The 17,292-nt window shown below is 36.9% G+C and overlaps 1 protein-coding gene across 1 annotated transcript; it reads right to left on the bottom strand.

Annotated features, from left to right (window-relative positions):
• Nucleotides 1-217: 217 nt before the first annotated feature.
• On the bottom strand, nucleotides 218-6,066 carry LOC122145421. Its single transcript, XM_042759204.1, has 3 exons — nucleotides 5,978-6,066; nucleotides 4,819-4,960; nucleotides 218-1,081 (listed from the first exon to the last, which is right to left on the bottom strand). The coding sequence occupies exons 1-3, from the start codon at nucleotides 6,064-6,066 to the stop codon at nucleotides 218-220; spliced, it is 1,095 nt and encodes a 364-aa protein (XP_042615138.1).
• Nucleotides 6,067-17,292: the final 11,226 nt, after the last annotated feature.

The following is a 17,292-nucleotide window of genomic DNA, read 5'->3' as shown; positions in this document are numbered from 1 at the left end:
ACACACACACACACACACACACACACACAGAGTGAACAGTAAGAATTAAGACCACACAAGTTAATTAATCTTTAAATAAATAAATCATCTCGAATACATAAACTCACCTGATCTTCCAAAAAACCATGCTGGCCATTGTTTTAGAACATCAGCCACAAGAGGTTCTTCATCAACTATCTCCTTCCTTCTCAGAGAGAACGTCAGATCCATTTTGGAGTCAACAACTGCCATGCTGAAATGTTTCTTCTTCATTTCCTCCTGTAGTGCATCTTTTTCCTTTTGTAAGGAATAATCTGTCTGCCCTACTGGGTTGTCCGGGGAGGAAGTTTATCTCACATCTCTTTGCTTTCTTTAAACATCTAGAGTCATTGTTCACTCTTTTTTGGTTCACAGTGACTTCAGAGCAACCTGCTGTTCGAAGTTTCTGACGGTAGTTTCCAACCTTATATTTGATGCTCATAGTCCAGCTGTGATAACCTGTTCCTGAGCCTGGGTCCTTTAGACATGGATACTTTTCAATCAGTGCAGCAGACACAGACTCCAACTCTTGATTTTTTGGGTAAGCTTTGAATGAAAAAATTGCCTGAGCTATGCTGTCCAGGATGTCCATTTTCATTTCTCTTGGTACAGTGAGCAGTGTTCCATCTTCTTTAAAATTCCCATTCCCTTTCTCAAGCCGCAACTCAACATCATAAGAGAACTTGGGAATCGGGAAAGGAGATGGCCACTGAGAATTTCCATGCTGTCTCACAGACACAAAGGGGAAACTCTGGTTTGAGCTATCAGATGGAGAGGACACACTGGCAGTGTCTAAAGAGGAAATCGAGGTCTCTGGTTCTGAGTCTTCAGGTACTTTCTGGAGTATCTTCAGCACTGCTCTTTCTGGTGGAAGCTCTGTTATATTGGTCAAGTTACAGAGTTCATTTCCGAACTCAGGATCCTCAAACTGAATCAGAAAATCATCCTTGATTTCAAGCCTTTCTTTAAGAATTGTTTTCAAGTGTTCAACCGAAGTGAGATTTTCCAAAATATCCAGCCTCCTAATATTATCAGGGGCCAACACAACACGGAGCCGCATATTCTGTAAAACAAAATTCTGATTAAAAATAAATCAAGTACATTAAGTATATGGCAAAGCTTAATATGTGGTAACATGTAAAATTACTTAAGGGGGTAGTTCCAAAATAAAAACTCATAATTTGCTAAGCCTTGCCAAGTCACATAATTCTAAATCTGTGTTACTTTCTAATGCAGAAGAAAAAAAAAAAATTTTTTAGAACGAATATCTGTCTTTTCAACCACACAGCAGTGTATACTGACTTGCTGAAAGGTTCCAAAAACATTATAAAACTTGGGATATAATGCACAAGTAAAATGCACAAGTAAAATGAAGTACTTTTGAGATTTCCGGGTCTTTTTTAATCTTTAAAGTTAGATATATGGCTCTATTGAGAAAAAAAAAAAAGCAAAAATTCACTGAAGGAATAGTTTACCAAAAATGAAAATTCTATCATTATTTACTCACCCTCATGTTGTTTCAAACCCCTAAGACCTTTGTTCGCCTTCAGAACAAAAATTAAGATATTTTTTGATTAAATCCGAGAGCTCTCTAACCCTACATAGACAGCAAGGGTCCTACCATATTCAAGGTCCAGAAAGGTACCAAGAACATTGACAAAATTGTCCATGTGACATCAGAGGTTCACCTGTAATTTTATAAAGCTACGAGTATTATTTGTGTTTGCAAAAAACAAAAAAACAAAAAAAAAATACCTTTATTCAACAATTCTTCTCATCAACGTCACCCTAGTGGCATTTTGGAGAGTACCAACAAAAAGTGTTCTCATAGCTTCATAAAATTATGGGTTGAACCACTGATGTCACATGGAATATTTTGATGATGTTCTTGGTACAGTTCCTAGACCTTAAACGTGGTTGGACCCTTGCTGTCTATGGAGGGTCAGAGAGCTCTCGGATTTAATTAAAAATATCTTAATTTATGTACCGAAGACGAACAAAGGTCTTACAGGTTTGGACTGACAAGAGGGTGTGTAATTATTGACAGAATTTTCATTTTTGAGTGAACTTACCCTTTAAAACAACCACTTTTGTCTTCTGCATTAGGAAGTCATACAGGTCTAAAATGTAATTTACATTTTGGGGAACAGTTCCATCAACCTGTGACATACTTTGTTACATTAAAGTTCAAATCAGAATACAATGACCCACTTTTAATGTAAATTGTGTGACTGTGAAGAACAATTAATGGAGAAGGAATCTCTTTAGCGCAATCATGTTCCTTCCCTGAACTGTATACGACGTGAGAGGATGAGGATCATTAAGATCATCTGGCTCAAGGATTTCAATTGCACTTGTTTCAGAAAACTCATAACACCTGTAGTGCTCAATGTACCATGATGAAAGCCTTTTGCAAAGAAAGGCCACCTTGTTAGCATTGGCAAGTACACTAAGTATTCTGAAAAAATCAGGAAAGCCACTGCATTGACCTGAGGACAAAATCATGCCTTCACTGAAGTGAATTCCATGCAAATGCACATCAGACGCAAGTGACAAAACCTCTTTGTGCGGGTATTTTTTACGAACTGCAGTCTTCTGCAGTTCTTCCAATGTACATGTTCTTACAGTTTTTACCTTCTGCACAGACAAAGGTGACGAAAAGAGACTTGGACCATTGAGATAATGGGCCATCATAAGCTGATGCTTAGTTGCCAAGGTGAGTGGAATGTTTTTAAAATTGTGGACATCACGCACAACACCTTTGAAATAGCTGTGCTTTGCCTCGAATCTGAATGTCCAAAGCTCGACTAATGGCCCAAAACAGCGAATCAGGTGTGGATAATGCTCCACGTAGTGGTGTTTCGGGCGCAATTTCAGGTTTGGGAATGTGTCTTGGAGTAGTTGTCTGTGTTCTACAATTTTTCGTTCTAAAAAGCATAGCATTGCTTCTGAGAACTTGACTGACATAACCAACTCCACTATCTCCCTCAAGTCCATCAAAATTTCCCAAGCAGGCTCAGAATTGGGTACAAGATTACCAATCAATAATGGTAATAAGCGTAGTAATGCCCAATTCTCATGCCCATTCCCACCTATGGTTTTCTTTGAGAAACTGGACCGGGAAATTACTTGGGGTCTGTTTACTCTGTCTGAGTCCTTGTAAGGAAAGGACTTGATACATTTGTTCAGAGTATCAAGAGTAAAATATTTCTTTGTGATGAGTTCTTTTAAGCACACTGATAACTCAGATGGAACAATTCCTTCCAAAGTGTCATGGAGGACATCTGGAGGGAACCCAGTTATTGGGTGAAAGAAAGAAAGGTGCTTACTGAGAACACATTCTTTTTTTACACCCAGTCTGCTCTGAAGCTCATGGTGGTCTCTCAGTTCATTTGTAATGGAGTTGTGCTGTTCAACGGTTCGAAGCCGAAAACAACTAGCATATTGTGTCTGTATGTCATCTTTGCTGACTTGGCAAAATCTACACAGGTTTTCAGCCTGAAAGCTTTCTTGAAAGCCACCAAGACTGTGAGCCCCAAGATTGTCAGCACATACACAATACACCGTTCCTCTGAGATGTGCATTCAGTGCTTCAACAAACACACCTTTCTGCTCCAGGTCTTTCATGTCTTTTAACAGTGGATCAAAAAATTTGTCATAGCCAAACTGTTTTATATCACTGCTTTTTCCAAGCATAGCAAGTTGTATTGAGGAAAGTGTAGAACGGAATTTGGCAGGCAAATTCAGAAGCACCCAATAAACTGCTGTGATTTTGTGAATCTTTTTTGAAGTCCCCAGGGGATTGCAAACCTCAAATTCATCAGTGTACATCGACATTGAAATGCAATCACTTTGTACCCCTAAAAGTTGGTTTTCTTTGTAATACATCCCACTACGAGTTGATGTGTACTGTCCTGGTAAATCCTCCTCAACAAAAACAGCTTTTTCCAAGACATCTGCTCTGTTCAGCAACACTTCAAGAACTTTCAACACCGGGACATACACAAAGCTATTTTGGTGTAGTCTATCAAATCGGTACTCCACAGGATCAATTACTTGAAAATGCTCTTTAAAATAAGCATTCCATCTGTATTCTGTTGAGAGAGTACCCTTCTTTGCAGTGGCTGTAAAAACAGGATTTGTTTTGAGCACTTCTGCTGATAACAATTCAGCAAGCTCTTCTGCCAATGACTCATCAATGTGACTTTCATACTTTCTTAAAATATCCCTGATCGATTGTTTTGCTGTATACCTAGACAACGAAACAATATCACACATCCAACTTAATATCTCCTGAATTGCACTTTTTGAAACATGCAAAATTGTCTGCATGTAAAGGATCAATGATGCAAGTTTGTGCTCCAGACTTCTATACTCTACAGGCTCTAAATACACGTTTGTTTCATGTTCAGAAGGAACTGCAGGAACAGTGACATCACTAACATTTGACTGCAGATTCTGCATAGGATCTGTTGACTCTTCCGACCCTGTCTCTTCATTGCTTTCCAAACGATCAGTTCGCAATGTAACAGAAGAGCTAAAATCTTCAAAACCTTGAGATTTATGCTTCCGAGATATGTGGCTACTAAAAGTTGAAAGGACATTAGTTGTCAGCTCACAATCTTTAAAAGGACAACTGACTGTGTCATGCCTCCTCAAATGATTTCTGATATGGTTTAAAAACTGGGATGGCTGACAAACATCTTTGAAATCACATAACTCACATGAAAAATTAAAGTGGTCATTAAGTGCAGCAGTGTGTTTGTGTGATCTTGTCAAATGTGTTTTTAACGCACCTACAGTTTTAAAAGTGCAGACGCAGTCAGTATACAAGCAAGGATGCTGCCAGGATCGCCCTTGATAGTGCCGAAGCCTGTAGTGTTTCAAGAGGACCTCTCTGCTACTGTGGGAAAATTTGCAAAGCTTACACTGCATTCCAAACCTAAGAAAAAGAAAAAACAAAATCAGTTTGACATGCAGTGTTACATTCTAACTAAAATGACATGAATTGTTTTAAAACACAACATAAGTATTACAAAAAGGAGAATATTAGATAAATCACATTCAATGCAAAAGAACAATGCCAAATTACATTTAACCAATTAAATAGTGCTAAGAAGAGGTATGCTAAAAAAAAAACTAAGCTCCTGAAATATTAGACATTTGCTGATAATTCAACATGATTATATATATTCGGTGTTTTAGACCAGATGTTATGTGAAGCACGTTATGTTCTACGTCTAAGATCATAAACAACCACACGGTTAACAAGGTTAAGAATACCCTATAACTTAAATGTAAATGCTGTTTTTCCCTCTATTTATCAGTACTACAATAGTGACGACTTTTTTTGTCAATCGTGTAACGTTATTCACTCAGATTTTTTTTTCCAAGTAACTTAACGTTAGTGCTCTGTTTTGTGGCGTGGCTTGACGAACAATAATCACGTTTTTTGCATTAACGTTTGCCAAAACCGATTTGCAGAAATCAAAACGAGGACTGGACCAGGCAGAGGATTCTGCTTAGTCTTAAAGCCTTCCTCTAACGCAAATCAAGCATCCAAAGAAAGATTAATTCTCAATTTAGCATTTGTAATTCGCATTAGGCATATGAATGTGTTCAGTATGGCTTTCGTATGCTTCTTTGATTACATAAAAATAACCTTACTGGACGACTCTATTAACTCCATCCACAACAACACACTCCATTTAAATACAGTTTACTGTAATAACTATAACTTACACAATAAATTCGTGTATTTTATTTGTGTTTTAATTCAAATTTTACAAAGCGAACTGAACATCGCCTTCAAATGAAGCACGTGAAGCAAACTAGAAGATCGCTAAATCATTACATTCCTTAGAATAGTCTTTCCAAAACACAACGTTACATTTTACGGTAAGCATTTGTGTAATTTATTTAGGTTATTTTCGATAATAAAACTAAAAGAACTACTTACCTGAACAAGAGAACATCGAGCCCCTTCTCAAATGCAGTTGATGAGGGGAAACCCCCGTGCAAAAATGCCGCGGGAAACAGACTGCGCATGCGCAATGACAGTAAGTGAAGCACTCGACTGAAGAAATCAAAATATTACGTTTTCCCAACTTAATTGTTTATTTTCATTGCACAAAACATTAGTAAACATGCAGTTAAATAATTTTTATAAGTAAACTCAACACTGTGCTCAAAAATGTGTCCACCTAACTTATAATTTTAAACTGAGTTAACAATTTGCGAGTTGGATTTTTTACAGTGTGGCCAAAACATGAGGGATACATTCTGTCTAGTCATGTTGTGTAGGCATTGTCCATGAATACCTGTTCATGATTTCTCTTCTGTTAGAGGGGTTGAAAGAAGAAACCAAGCAGCTTCTATCCTCTTCCTCTAAGAAGAAGGGGAAGGGTGGGGCAAAAAATGAATCCTCCAAATTGGAGGAAACTAAGCCCGACGCTCAACCAGTCACCATACATCTGAACTTCAAACGCTATATATATGATCCCCACAAAAAGATGGTTCAGTCCTGACTATCAGTCCAATCATTCCTGATAAATGCTAACAGCAAAAAAGTAAAGATGGAATATTCCTTCAAGACTAATAAATGCTGTAATATGACTGCTAATAAAACAACTCTAATAGCTAAACTGCTGTAGTTGCAGTGTACTGTATATTTTGAGATTTACATTTTGTTTGCAAGAGTGTGTGGAAAGTATTTGTGTTTTTGTGTTTGGCATATCGAGAGTGGTTGGGACGTTGCTTTAGGGCAGAATGCATTGTGAGTATAGGCAAATATCTCTGTTGGCAAATCAGAGGCAAAATGTGTTTTCACACACCTCACCATCAGTTACTCTACATTTATAAATATCCTTTTTTCCATTTGTTTGTTCCACTGTTTATGTATGTATGTATGAAAAAAAAAAAAAACGTTAAGAAGGGCCATGATAAGTCTCATCATTGTTTAGCGATTTGCTTCATGGATTTGAATATCTATTCCAGTTACGTTGTTGCAACTTGGGGAATCTGTAGGCAAATTCGTTCTTAATATGCGAGAATACAAATAGCAGCTGTACTAAAATATTAAATGCCATCTGTGTTATACTTCCCTGTTCGTACCTGACACCGCAGATAAAAAACAAAGCCTTTATTTGTTTTTCATTATTATTGCCATTAACTGAAGAAGTGCATATACAGGTAACTGCCTATTACTTTCATTCTCTTACTCACTCTTTCTTTGACTAGCAAATGTGCTGTCATGGGTTAATTTACAGCATCACATTACTCTATAAGGAAGATGTGTTGAGCTAACTGACTAAAGCTTTTTTAATAGATTTGTATGGTACCTTTGACTGTATTCTTGTTAGAAAGGACAGATTGGCAATTTTAGCAACTGGTCAGTCACTTTATGAGATTCTTAAGGGTTTTTAGATTATAAACTGATCCTATATATATATATAGATTACAAAACTATACAGGTATCCAAGGGCAGGCTTTAAGATGGTTTAGATCCTACCTGTCCGATCGCTACCACTTTGTTTATCTAAATGGGGAGTCATCTCATTTATCACCAGTAAAATATGGAGTGCCACAAGGATCTGTCCTAGGTCCTCTGCTATTTTTCAATATACATGTTGCCCCTTGGTAATATCATTAGAAAATCCGGGATTAGTTTCCACTGTTATGCTGATGATACTCAACTATATATCTCAACAAGACCAGGTGAAACTTCAAAACTATCTAAGCTAACAGAGTGTGTTAAAAATGTAAAAGATTGGATGACCAATAATTTTCTCCTATTAAATTCAGATAAGACAGAGACATTACTTATTGGACTAGAAAACATCACACAGAATCTCGTAGACTACAATTTGCAATTAGACGGATGTACTGTTACTTCCTCTACTGTCAAAAATCTGGGTGTTATATTAGACAGTAACTTGTCTTTTGAAAATCATATTTCCCATGTTACAAAAACAAACAGCATTCTTCCATCTTAGAAACATTGCCAGCTACGAAACATGTTACCTATTCCTGATGCAGAAAAGCTAGTTCATGCATTCATGACCTCTAGACTGGACTATTGTAATGCAACTTCTAGGTGGTTGTCCTGCATCCTCAATAAACAAGCTACAGCTAGTCCAAAATGCAGCGGCTAGAGTCCTTACCAGGTCAAGAAAATATGATCATATTACCCCAATTTTACAGTCTCTGCACTGGCTACCTATTAATTTCCGTATCAGTTACAAAATATTATTACTTACTTATAAGGTCCTTAATGGCTTAGCTCCTGCATACCTAACTAGTCTTCTAACACGCTACAACCCATCACGCTCTCTAAGGTCACAAAACACTGGACTTTTGATAGTACCTAGAATAGCAAAGTCCACTAAAGCAGGTAGAGCTTTTTCGCATTTGGTCTCCCAACTCTGGAATAGCCTTCCTGATAATGTTCGGGGTTCAGACACACTTTCTCTGTTTAAATCAAGATTAAAAACACACCTCTTTGGCCAAGCATTCAAATAATGCATCTCATAATTTGGGACTTGCAGTTATATCTGATCAAATGCGCATTATTATTCTTTAACTTGGGTTAAACTAATTAATTTTACTTGGCTGTAACAGCAGCTACGCTAATTATGTCTCTATTTGTTTCTCTGTTTTGCCACGGGATTTACATCCCGTGGGCACTAGGATTTACACAAGCTCCAGTCTGGATCCAGAACACCTGAGAAGAGATGATGCCAACCCCTCAGAGGACCTCAGATGATGCTAACCCAGAGACAACATACAGAACTACCACATTTTGCTATAAATTTGATTGCATAATTGCTGTTAATAGTGTTAATCGTCTGTTTGTTTACGTCTTTTATTGATTTTTCTGAACATTTCTGCCATATGCACATAAACTGACAGTCACCACTGATAAGCTACTACTAAATATTGTAGAAACTTAATTTTCTGTAAAGTTGCTTTGCAATGATTTGTATCGTAAAAAGCGCTATCAAAAGTGACAGTAAAGACATTTCTAATGTTACAAATATATATATATATATATATATATATATATATATATATATATATATATATATATATATATATATTCAAAAGAACAATTTTGATTTGAAATAGAGACATTTTGTAACATATATATATATATATATATATATATATATATATATATATATATATATATATATATATATATATATATATATATATAAAACAGTTCGAAACAGTTCTTTTAAATGGCAATAATATTTCTAATATTACTGTTTTACTGTATTTTTGTTCAAACAAATGTTGCCTTGGTGAGTATAAGAGACTTTTCAAAAACATAATAAAAACAAATCTTCTGACCCCAAAACTTTTGAACAGTGATAAATGCCGAAAAAAATAGCTTGATGCAGTCTACTGACTGACTGACCACTCATTTCTCCTTTGTAAGGATCAGAAGTTCATTGTATGTGTGTGTTTTACTAATATTAATGAAGCCAATTTCTGTGATTAATTACAGCAGGAAAAGACAGAACACTCAGTTAAATGCTGCAGGCATTAGAACTCTGAGTGAGTCTAACACAACATGGCTTTTATGCCATGTTCGGCCTGCTCAGTGTTTGTGACATTGACTCTAGAGCTCTAAACACAACACACACACAGTCTTTTACTGTCCTTCTCCCTTCAGTGACTCAGATAGGAATCTCAGACTTTTATTTTGTGTGTGAGTGCTTGCATGTACAAGCCTTTGATATGACAGCTTGAGTCTGTTAACCTCTCTAATCAGGGTCCTTCATCAGAAAGGTCTTTCAGAGTGCTTGCTTAAAATTCATAAATTGAAAGAGAGGGGAGAAGAGGGACTGAAAAAGGGAGTAGAGAAAAAAGGAAATAAAAACATAAACTCTCCCATGAGGTAGAAGCTGCAGATTGTCTCCTTCCTGACCCTGGACCTGCACTGAGCTTGAGATGAGCCCAAAAAGGGGTAAAGTCACGCTCTGTGTTTGACTTACCACTAACATTATCATTATCAGCTTCATCAGCATGGGCAGTTGGCGTTTGTGTGTGTACGGTTTTAATTATTTTCTTTGATCTCATGGATTGTTTCCTTAAGGAGTATTTTCTCTCCCTCCTAAAGCGTGCTCTTTAGTGTTCATGTGGACCCTGCAATAGCACTGGCTCACATGTAGAGGGCATAAGTATACCCAAAGTCAGTACAGTCATAGTCATTATTCGTTTTAATTAAATAAATAAATAAAAACCGAAACTACTTCCTTGCTACTTCCATTCAGTATTTGTGCGATGGACATGCAGTGTACCTGGATACCTCAAATGGTGAAGCGAACTGAACAGAGTTAAGCTATTACCTTTCTATGTGACCAGACTAGTGTTACTATAGGTGGACAGGTATACTGTACACATTTTTTAATTTATATTGACTTAAGACAGTAGGTAAGTAACCAGCTCTCACCTAGTAACGCCCTAGAAACCCAAAACAACACAGCAACAGGACAGCAATCATTTTTTGTGCAGGCAAGCAACTCATGTTTTGTTCAGAAAATGTAAACACATGGGTACAAATTCTCGATTATTGTCTTCATGCTGCCCAGCTATTAACTGACCAGTCGTTATACATGTTATATTAAGTTAAAACTTTTCTGTTTTCTGTTAGGTGTGGGTTATATTCTAGTATTATATAGTACGATAATTGAGACATTTTTTCCCAGTCATCTAAATTCCAGATGTGTCCCAATTTACCTGAATTCACCTGATTGTAAATTATCCATATTTCATAATTCATATAAATATATTATTTGCTTGAATTTGGTAAGCTAATTGTGACAATTATGTATGGATTTTTCAGTCCTCAGTGTTTTTACTTCTTGATGATGTAAGTACGTCATGGAGATGCATGCAAACCATGAAAATCTTCTGTTTAGTCTTGATTTGTAATGGCACACAGTTGTCAAAATGCATCAGTCTTTTTTTGCATAGAGGTTTTAAGCTCTCAATGAATCAATCACTTGAGCAAAAAACATCAATCCTTCTATAAATCAATGGGCTACCGCTAGAGAAATCTGTACTACTAATCACATAATTTCCCTTAGCTGAGCTTTTGTCTGAACATAGACTAGTGTCCCTGCATTTTATAGATTTACTCAAGTCTCTGGGTGAATGAAAAGTTAAGTGCATTTTAGTGCATTTCACTTTTATATATATATATATATATATATATATATATATATATATATATATATATATATATATATATAATTTATTTTTGACATCTGAGGTTCACTTTTGCAGGAACTAAACACATCAACATATTTTATTTAGGTCTTATTAAAGCCTGCAAAGAAAGTGATTTGAGGCTGAGATATTGTAAACCGCTCACTTACATTCACATTCAAAGGGGTGCTTTGTTCCAGTCCATTATCCCACTTTCCATCCTTTCTTTGAATGCACTTTATCTCTGTCACCCTGTTGTTCTCTCTCACCTATTCTTAATGTTTTCTTTGTTCGGGGTTTTATGTCCATACAACCTTCATCCCACACCTCCCTTTCTCTTGTTTTCCTTTTCTTTGTTCTGCACTTTTCTTCCAGGTCAGCAGCATTGTCACTGTCTGCTGAAGAATTTAACTTTGTCACACAGGTATTTTGTGTGCTGTGTATGTCTAGATCATTCGATGCATATGAGTCTTATAATAAATATATAATAATAAATTTATAAGAATATCAGTCCATCTAATGTAGTAGATGCAAAAGTTATTGTTTTAGATGTGTGCCGCCAATAAGTGTTAAAGGCTAAAGATTGTAACCTTTGCCCTTTGAGGTTTACATGCAATTGTTTAGGAATGCATCAAACTGTCATTTTATGTTTTGGGATCAATTTGTCGACACAAGTGACAGACACTTCAATATGAATTGCTAGACCGTAAGAAAGGAAGTAACAGAGGTCATTCTGTCTTGAACAGTTCAGGTTACGCTCATCCACTGTCCGACTCATTGTTCCAATTAGCAGGGCGGTAAAAGCCTCCCACATCCCTTACTGAAGAGACTAATAAAATTAGCAGGCCCTCCATCTTATCTTTTAATGATAAACAGCCAGCTATTAGATTACAGCTATTAAATTAGAAACAGTCTCTAAACAAACAATTACCTGAATGTAAGTGTGGGATGGGTAAAAAGGGAGTAAGAGTTTATGAATGCATGCAGACTTTTGAGCATGATGGTTCCATTTACTTGTAAAAAAAAAAAAAAAAAAAAAAAAAAAAAAAAAAAAAGTGTTATGTGTAATGGCTTGAATTAGTTCGATAACATCAGTACATTATAATAACAGAGCAGAACAACCATCAAGCTCTCCATTTAAACCCATTTCCCATCCTTACACATATTTTACATTTAATGTACACTAAAATCCTAAATATTATTGTGGCACATTTGCGAGGTCTGGATCTGCATGTATTTAAACTTTTTTTTTTTTTTAACTAATAGATAAGTGTAGCACAATTATGCTAATTATAGTTGATGTTCTAATGACCCAGCTGTCACTCAATAAATCTCTTGGGTTACTGTAGCAATGAGAGACCTATTCTACCAATAAGCCTCTGGGTTTTTTGAATCTCAACAATAAAGACACAATAGCAACTCACTGACAGAGCCGCCTTTGTGTTGTCTAAAAAGTGTGTCCAGATTTTGCTTGTGCATTATTTGGTTTCTCAAAAGTATCAGTATTTTCTATAAATCTGTATCTTCTTTCTTTCTCTGAATATTTTACAAATATTTGACTGTCAACCAGTTTATCTTAAATCTATGGCAGGCCTGTTCTCTGCCTGCTCTTTTTTTTTTTCTTCTAATTTCTACTTTTTTCTTCACCGGGCCTACACAGATCTATCCATGACTCGTTAAGTTAAGTTAAGTTTCTTCTTAACTTTCGCACTGGCTTCATGTTTATTTGTTGTCCATCATGTTTTTTTTTTTTCTGTATTCTTCTGGCACAAACTTTCCGTAGAGGTTTGCTAAAATTTAATTTGATTTAGCTCACAAATCTGGTAATTGACTGACTTCTGTTCCACATCAATTTGATTAAAGTGCTATTTATATATGTACAGTCGTGGCCAAAAGTTTTGAGAATTACATAAATATTAGTTTTCAAAAAGATTGCTGCTAAACTGCTTTTAGATCTTTGTTTCAGTTGTTTCTGTGATGTTGTACTGAAATATAATTACAAGCACTTTATACGTTTTCAAAGGCTTTTATCGACAATTACATGACATTTATGCAAAGAGTCAGTATTTGCAGTGTTGGCCCTTCTTTTTCAGGACCTCTGCAATTAGACTGGGCATGCTCTCAATCAACTTCTGGGCCAAATCTTGACTGATAGCAACCCATTCTTTCATAATAACTTCTTGGAGTTTGTCAGAATTAGTGGGTTTTTTATTTGTCCACGCGCCTCTTGAGGATTGACCACAAGTTCTCAATGGCATTAAGATCTGGGGAGTTTCCAGGCCATGGACCCAAAATTTCAACATTCTGGTCCCCGAGCCACTTAGTTATCACTTTTGCCTTATGACACGGTGCTCCATCGTGCTGGAAAATGCATTGTTCTTCACCAAACTGTTGTTGGATTGTTGGAAGAAGTTGCTGTTGGAGGGTGTTTTGGTACCATTCTTTATTCATGGCGGTGTTTTTGGGCAGAATGGGAGGAGTGAGCCCACTCCCTTGGATGAGAAGCAACCCCACACATGAATGGTGTCAGGATGCTTTACTGTTGGCATGACACAGGACTGATGGTAGCGCTCACCTTTTCTTCTCCGGACAAGCCTTTTTCCAGATGCTCCAAACAAATCGGAAAGGGGCTTCATCGGAGAATATGACTTTGCCCCAGTCCTCAGCAGTCCATTCACTATACTTTCTGCAGAAGATCAATCTGTCCCTGATGTTTTTTTTGGAGAGAAGTGGCTTCTTTGCTGCCCTTCTTGACACCAGGCCATATTCCAAAAGTCTTCGCCTCACTGTGCGTGCAGATGCGCTCACACCTGCCTGCTGCCATTCCTGAGCAAGCTCTGCACTGGTGGCACTCCGATCCCGCAGCTGAATCCTCTTTAGGAGACGATCCTGGCGCTTGCTGGACTTTCTTGGACGCCCTGAGGCCTTTTTTTTCAAGAATTGAACCTCTTTCCTTGAAGTTCTTGATGAACCTATAAATTGTTGATTTAGGTGCAATCTTAGTAGCCACAATATCCTTGCACGCCTGAAGCCATTTTTATGCAACGCAATGATGGCTGCACGCGTTTCTTTGCAGGTCACCATGGTTAACAATGGAAGAAAGAAACAATGATTTCAAGCATCACCCTCCTTTTAACATGTCAAGTCTGCCATTCTAACCCAATCAGCCTGACATAATGATCTCCAGCCTTGTGCTCGTCAACATTCTCACCTGAGTTAACAAGATGATTACTGAAATGATCTCAGCAGGTCCTTTAATGACAGCAATGAAATGCAATGGAAAGGTTTTTTGGGGATTAAGTTAATTTTCATGGCAAAGAAGGACTATGCAATTCATCTGATCACTCTTCATAACATTCTGGAGTATATGCAAATTGCTATTATAAAAACTTAAGAAGCAACTTTTCCAATTTCCAATATTTATGTAATTCTCAAAACTTTTGGCCACGACTGTAGCTTGATATAATGTAATAATTTTTGTTTAAAATGTCATTTCATTAGACATGTAAACTTTTGCAGATTTAGCTTATTTTATTGCGATATAATACATTCTATATTGATTTCAGGCCTTCAGTATGTTATAATTTGATCATAGCCTCTTGATTTAATGAGTATGTCTGTATTTACTGTTATTGAGCCTGATAACTTGTAACAGTGTATTTAGACTCAGTCCCCTCCTGCCTCCGGCCTACTTTCCTGCCTCTAAGGTTTCTCTCAGCACAAAACCATAGGACAGGGAAAATAAAAGAGTGGAGAAAGAGAGCAGGGAAAGAGAAGTAAGCAGATCTGTTACCCCGTTCCAGTAGGATGGCAGTAATACACATACACTCTCACACAAACCACCTCACACCACACAAACTGTCCCTGGAGAGGGGAACTGAGCGCTCACAGTTGGTTTGTCATTTAAAATAAGTGATTGTTCTAAGACAGAGGATGAATTAATTTACCTGCTATACAGGAAGATCAGGAGAAGAAAAGACAGACTGAAAGGGGTTGAATGTGGCTTGGCCTGTTGTATGGGAGGCTTCTGTTGTGTCCCAGTTTTCAAACAGAATGTTTGCAAACAGCTACATCTGTTAGGTCAGATTGTACAAACTTAGTGTGCTAATGCTGTTAACAAATATCTATACAGTAAAATAATATACTATATACACACTAGTGTTCAAAAGATCAGGGTTATTAAGATTTGGAAAGATGTTTTTTGAAAGAGGTCATTTTTTAACGATGGTCGCATTTATTTGATCAAAATATTGTGAATATTATTACTATTTTAAATAACTTTTTTATATTTTAATATATTTTAAAATATATTTTATTCCTATGATGGCAGTGCTGAATTTTGATTGAGTGATGAGATACAGAAAGAACGATAGTGTTACAATACATCTGAAGAATCAGAGATACAATCTCTTTTGCATTTAATCTCATATCCCATGGATATTTACTCTGGCCTAGAAAATAAATAATATAAACCTTGCATTAGAAACACTCTAAAAAGTGAAGACATGCACAAAGAAAAAGATTTAAATTGAATGAGAGAATTCCATTAGATCTGTTAAATTGTAGCATCTAATTTGATGATTTATTTGATTTCACTTGTTGTCATGTTTTTAGTTCAGTTTGGACTGTTTTTGTTTGCACCATTCCCCTGTCTACATTTGTCACTTTGGGTACTGATTTGATTTGCTTTCATGTTCAGCTGTGTCACTTCGTTAGCCTGTTTATTTAAGTTCCTGTGTTTTCAGTTCTTGTGGTCCGGTCTTATTGATGGTTCTTAACTGTTGTGTCAATGTTTACCTGTGTGTTGGATTGAAGACTTTCTAATCCTTCATCTTCATGTGGTTAGGTTAGGGTTTGTCTTTCTAACCCTTGTCTTTGACAGAAGACAAATGGACTATGCGGCTTAATTCGCTGCTGTGACTCAAATGAGCCACAATTTATTGGACTATTTTGAAGGGTTTTATCATCTCGCTATCAACACACCGTTCGACGACGAGACCCTGAAATCACTGCTCTGGATCGGGTGAATTACCATCATCCCGTAGACCTCCCAGACACCACAGGACTTGACTGAAAGGAGTCCATCATTAGGTGTTTGGAGAGCATCTTTCCCAGTGCATCCAGCGCATCGCCAGTTCCAGAGCCCAGCCCATCATCACCCATCTGCATGGAGCGTCTGTCTGAGCCCACCGTGACTGAAAAGCCACTGCAGTCTTCGGAATCCCTGCCTCCGCCTCCGTTGCAGGAGCTGTCGACTCCGCCTTGGCCCTCCTGACCAATGGTGTCACCCTGGCTCTTCGACTCCATCTCAACCCTTGTCACTCTGGTTACTGATCTGATTTGCTATCATGTTCAGTATTCTGTATTACCTTGTTAGAATGTGTATTTAATTCCTGTCTTTTCAGTTCTTGTGGCACGGTCTCGTCCGTTACTTCAGTGAGTCAATGTTTACCTGTGTGTTGGATTTAAAGACTTTCTAAACTCTTGTTTCCATCTTTGTGCTCTTGTTTACATGGTTCGCATAACACTTGTCTTGTTTAATGTTTGTATAGTTAGTGTAATGAATTATAGTTCATATTATCAAGCTGTATAGCTTCTGGTTGCATTATTGTATTACATCATCCCAACCTTTTTTTTTTTTTTTAGATCTTCAAAAATGTATAATATCCTGACTCGCAGTTTAGGGAAGTGATTTCAAACAAGATGCCTGAGCTATTGGCAAGCTGCATACATATTGGAATCTAAGCACCAGACATGATGTACACCTAAAAACAAACCCTTAAGACCTTCTCTGCTTTTTCACTTTTATCTCCTCTCTCCATTTTCTTTTGTCTCTCTGGAGTCCTGTTCTTCATTTACTGCATCAGTCCAGTCAGCATGCTGATAAGTGTTTGCAAGCCCACTGGAGTGTAAGGCCACACGTGTCATTTGGATTGTTTATATATGCTTGTAACATCTCAGTTTGATATTTTTTTCAAATAAGGCAAGAACTCACATAGAAAACACTGTTTAAATCATTTATTAACTAAAATAAGCATACAGTAAAAGTGTTTTGAG

Source organism: Cyprinus carpio, chromosome A6 (genome assembly GCF_018340385.1).
Source record: "Cyprinus carpio isolate SPL01 chromosome A6, ASM1834038v1, whole genome shotgun sequence".
Lineage (NCBI taxonomy): Eukaryota > Metazoa > Chordata > Actinopteri > Cypriniformes > Cyprinidae > Cyprinus > Cyprinus carpio.
Note: the sequence above shows the minus strand (reverse complement) of the source record. Positions and strands in the feature narration are given on the sequence as shown.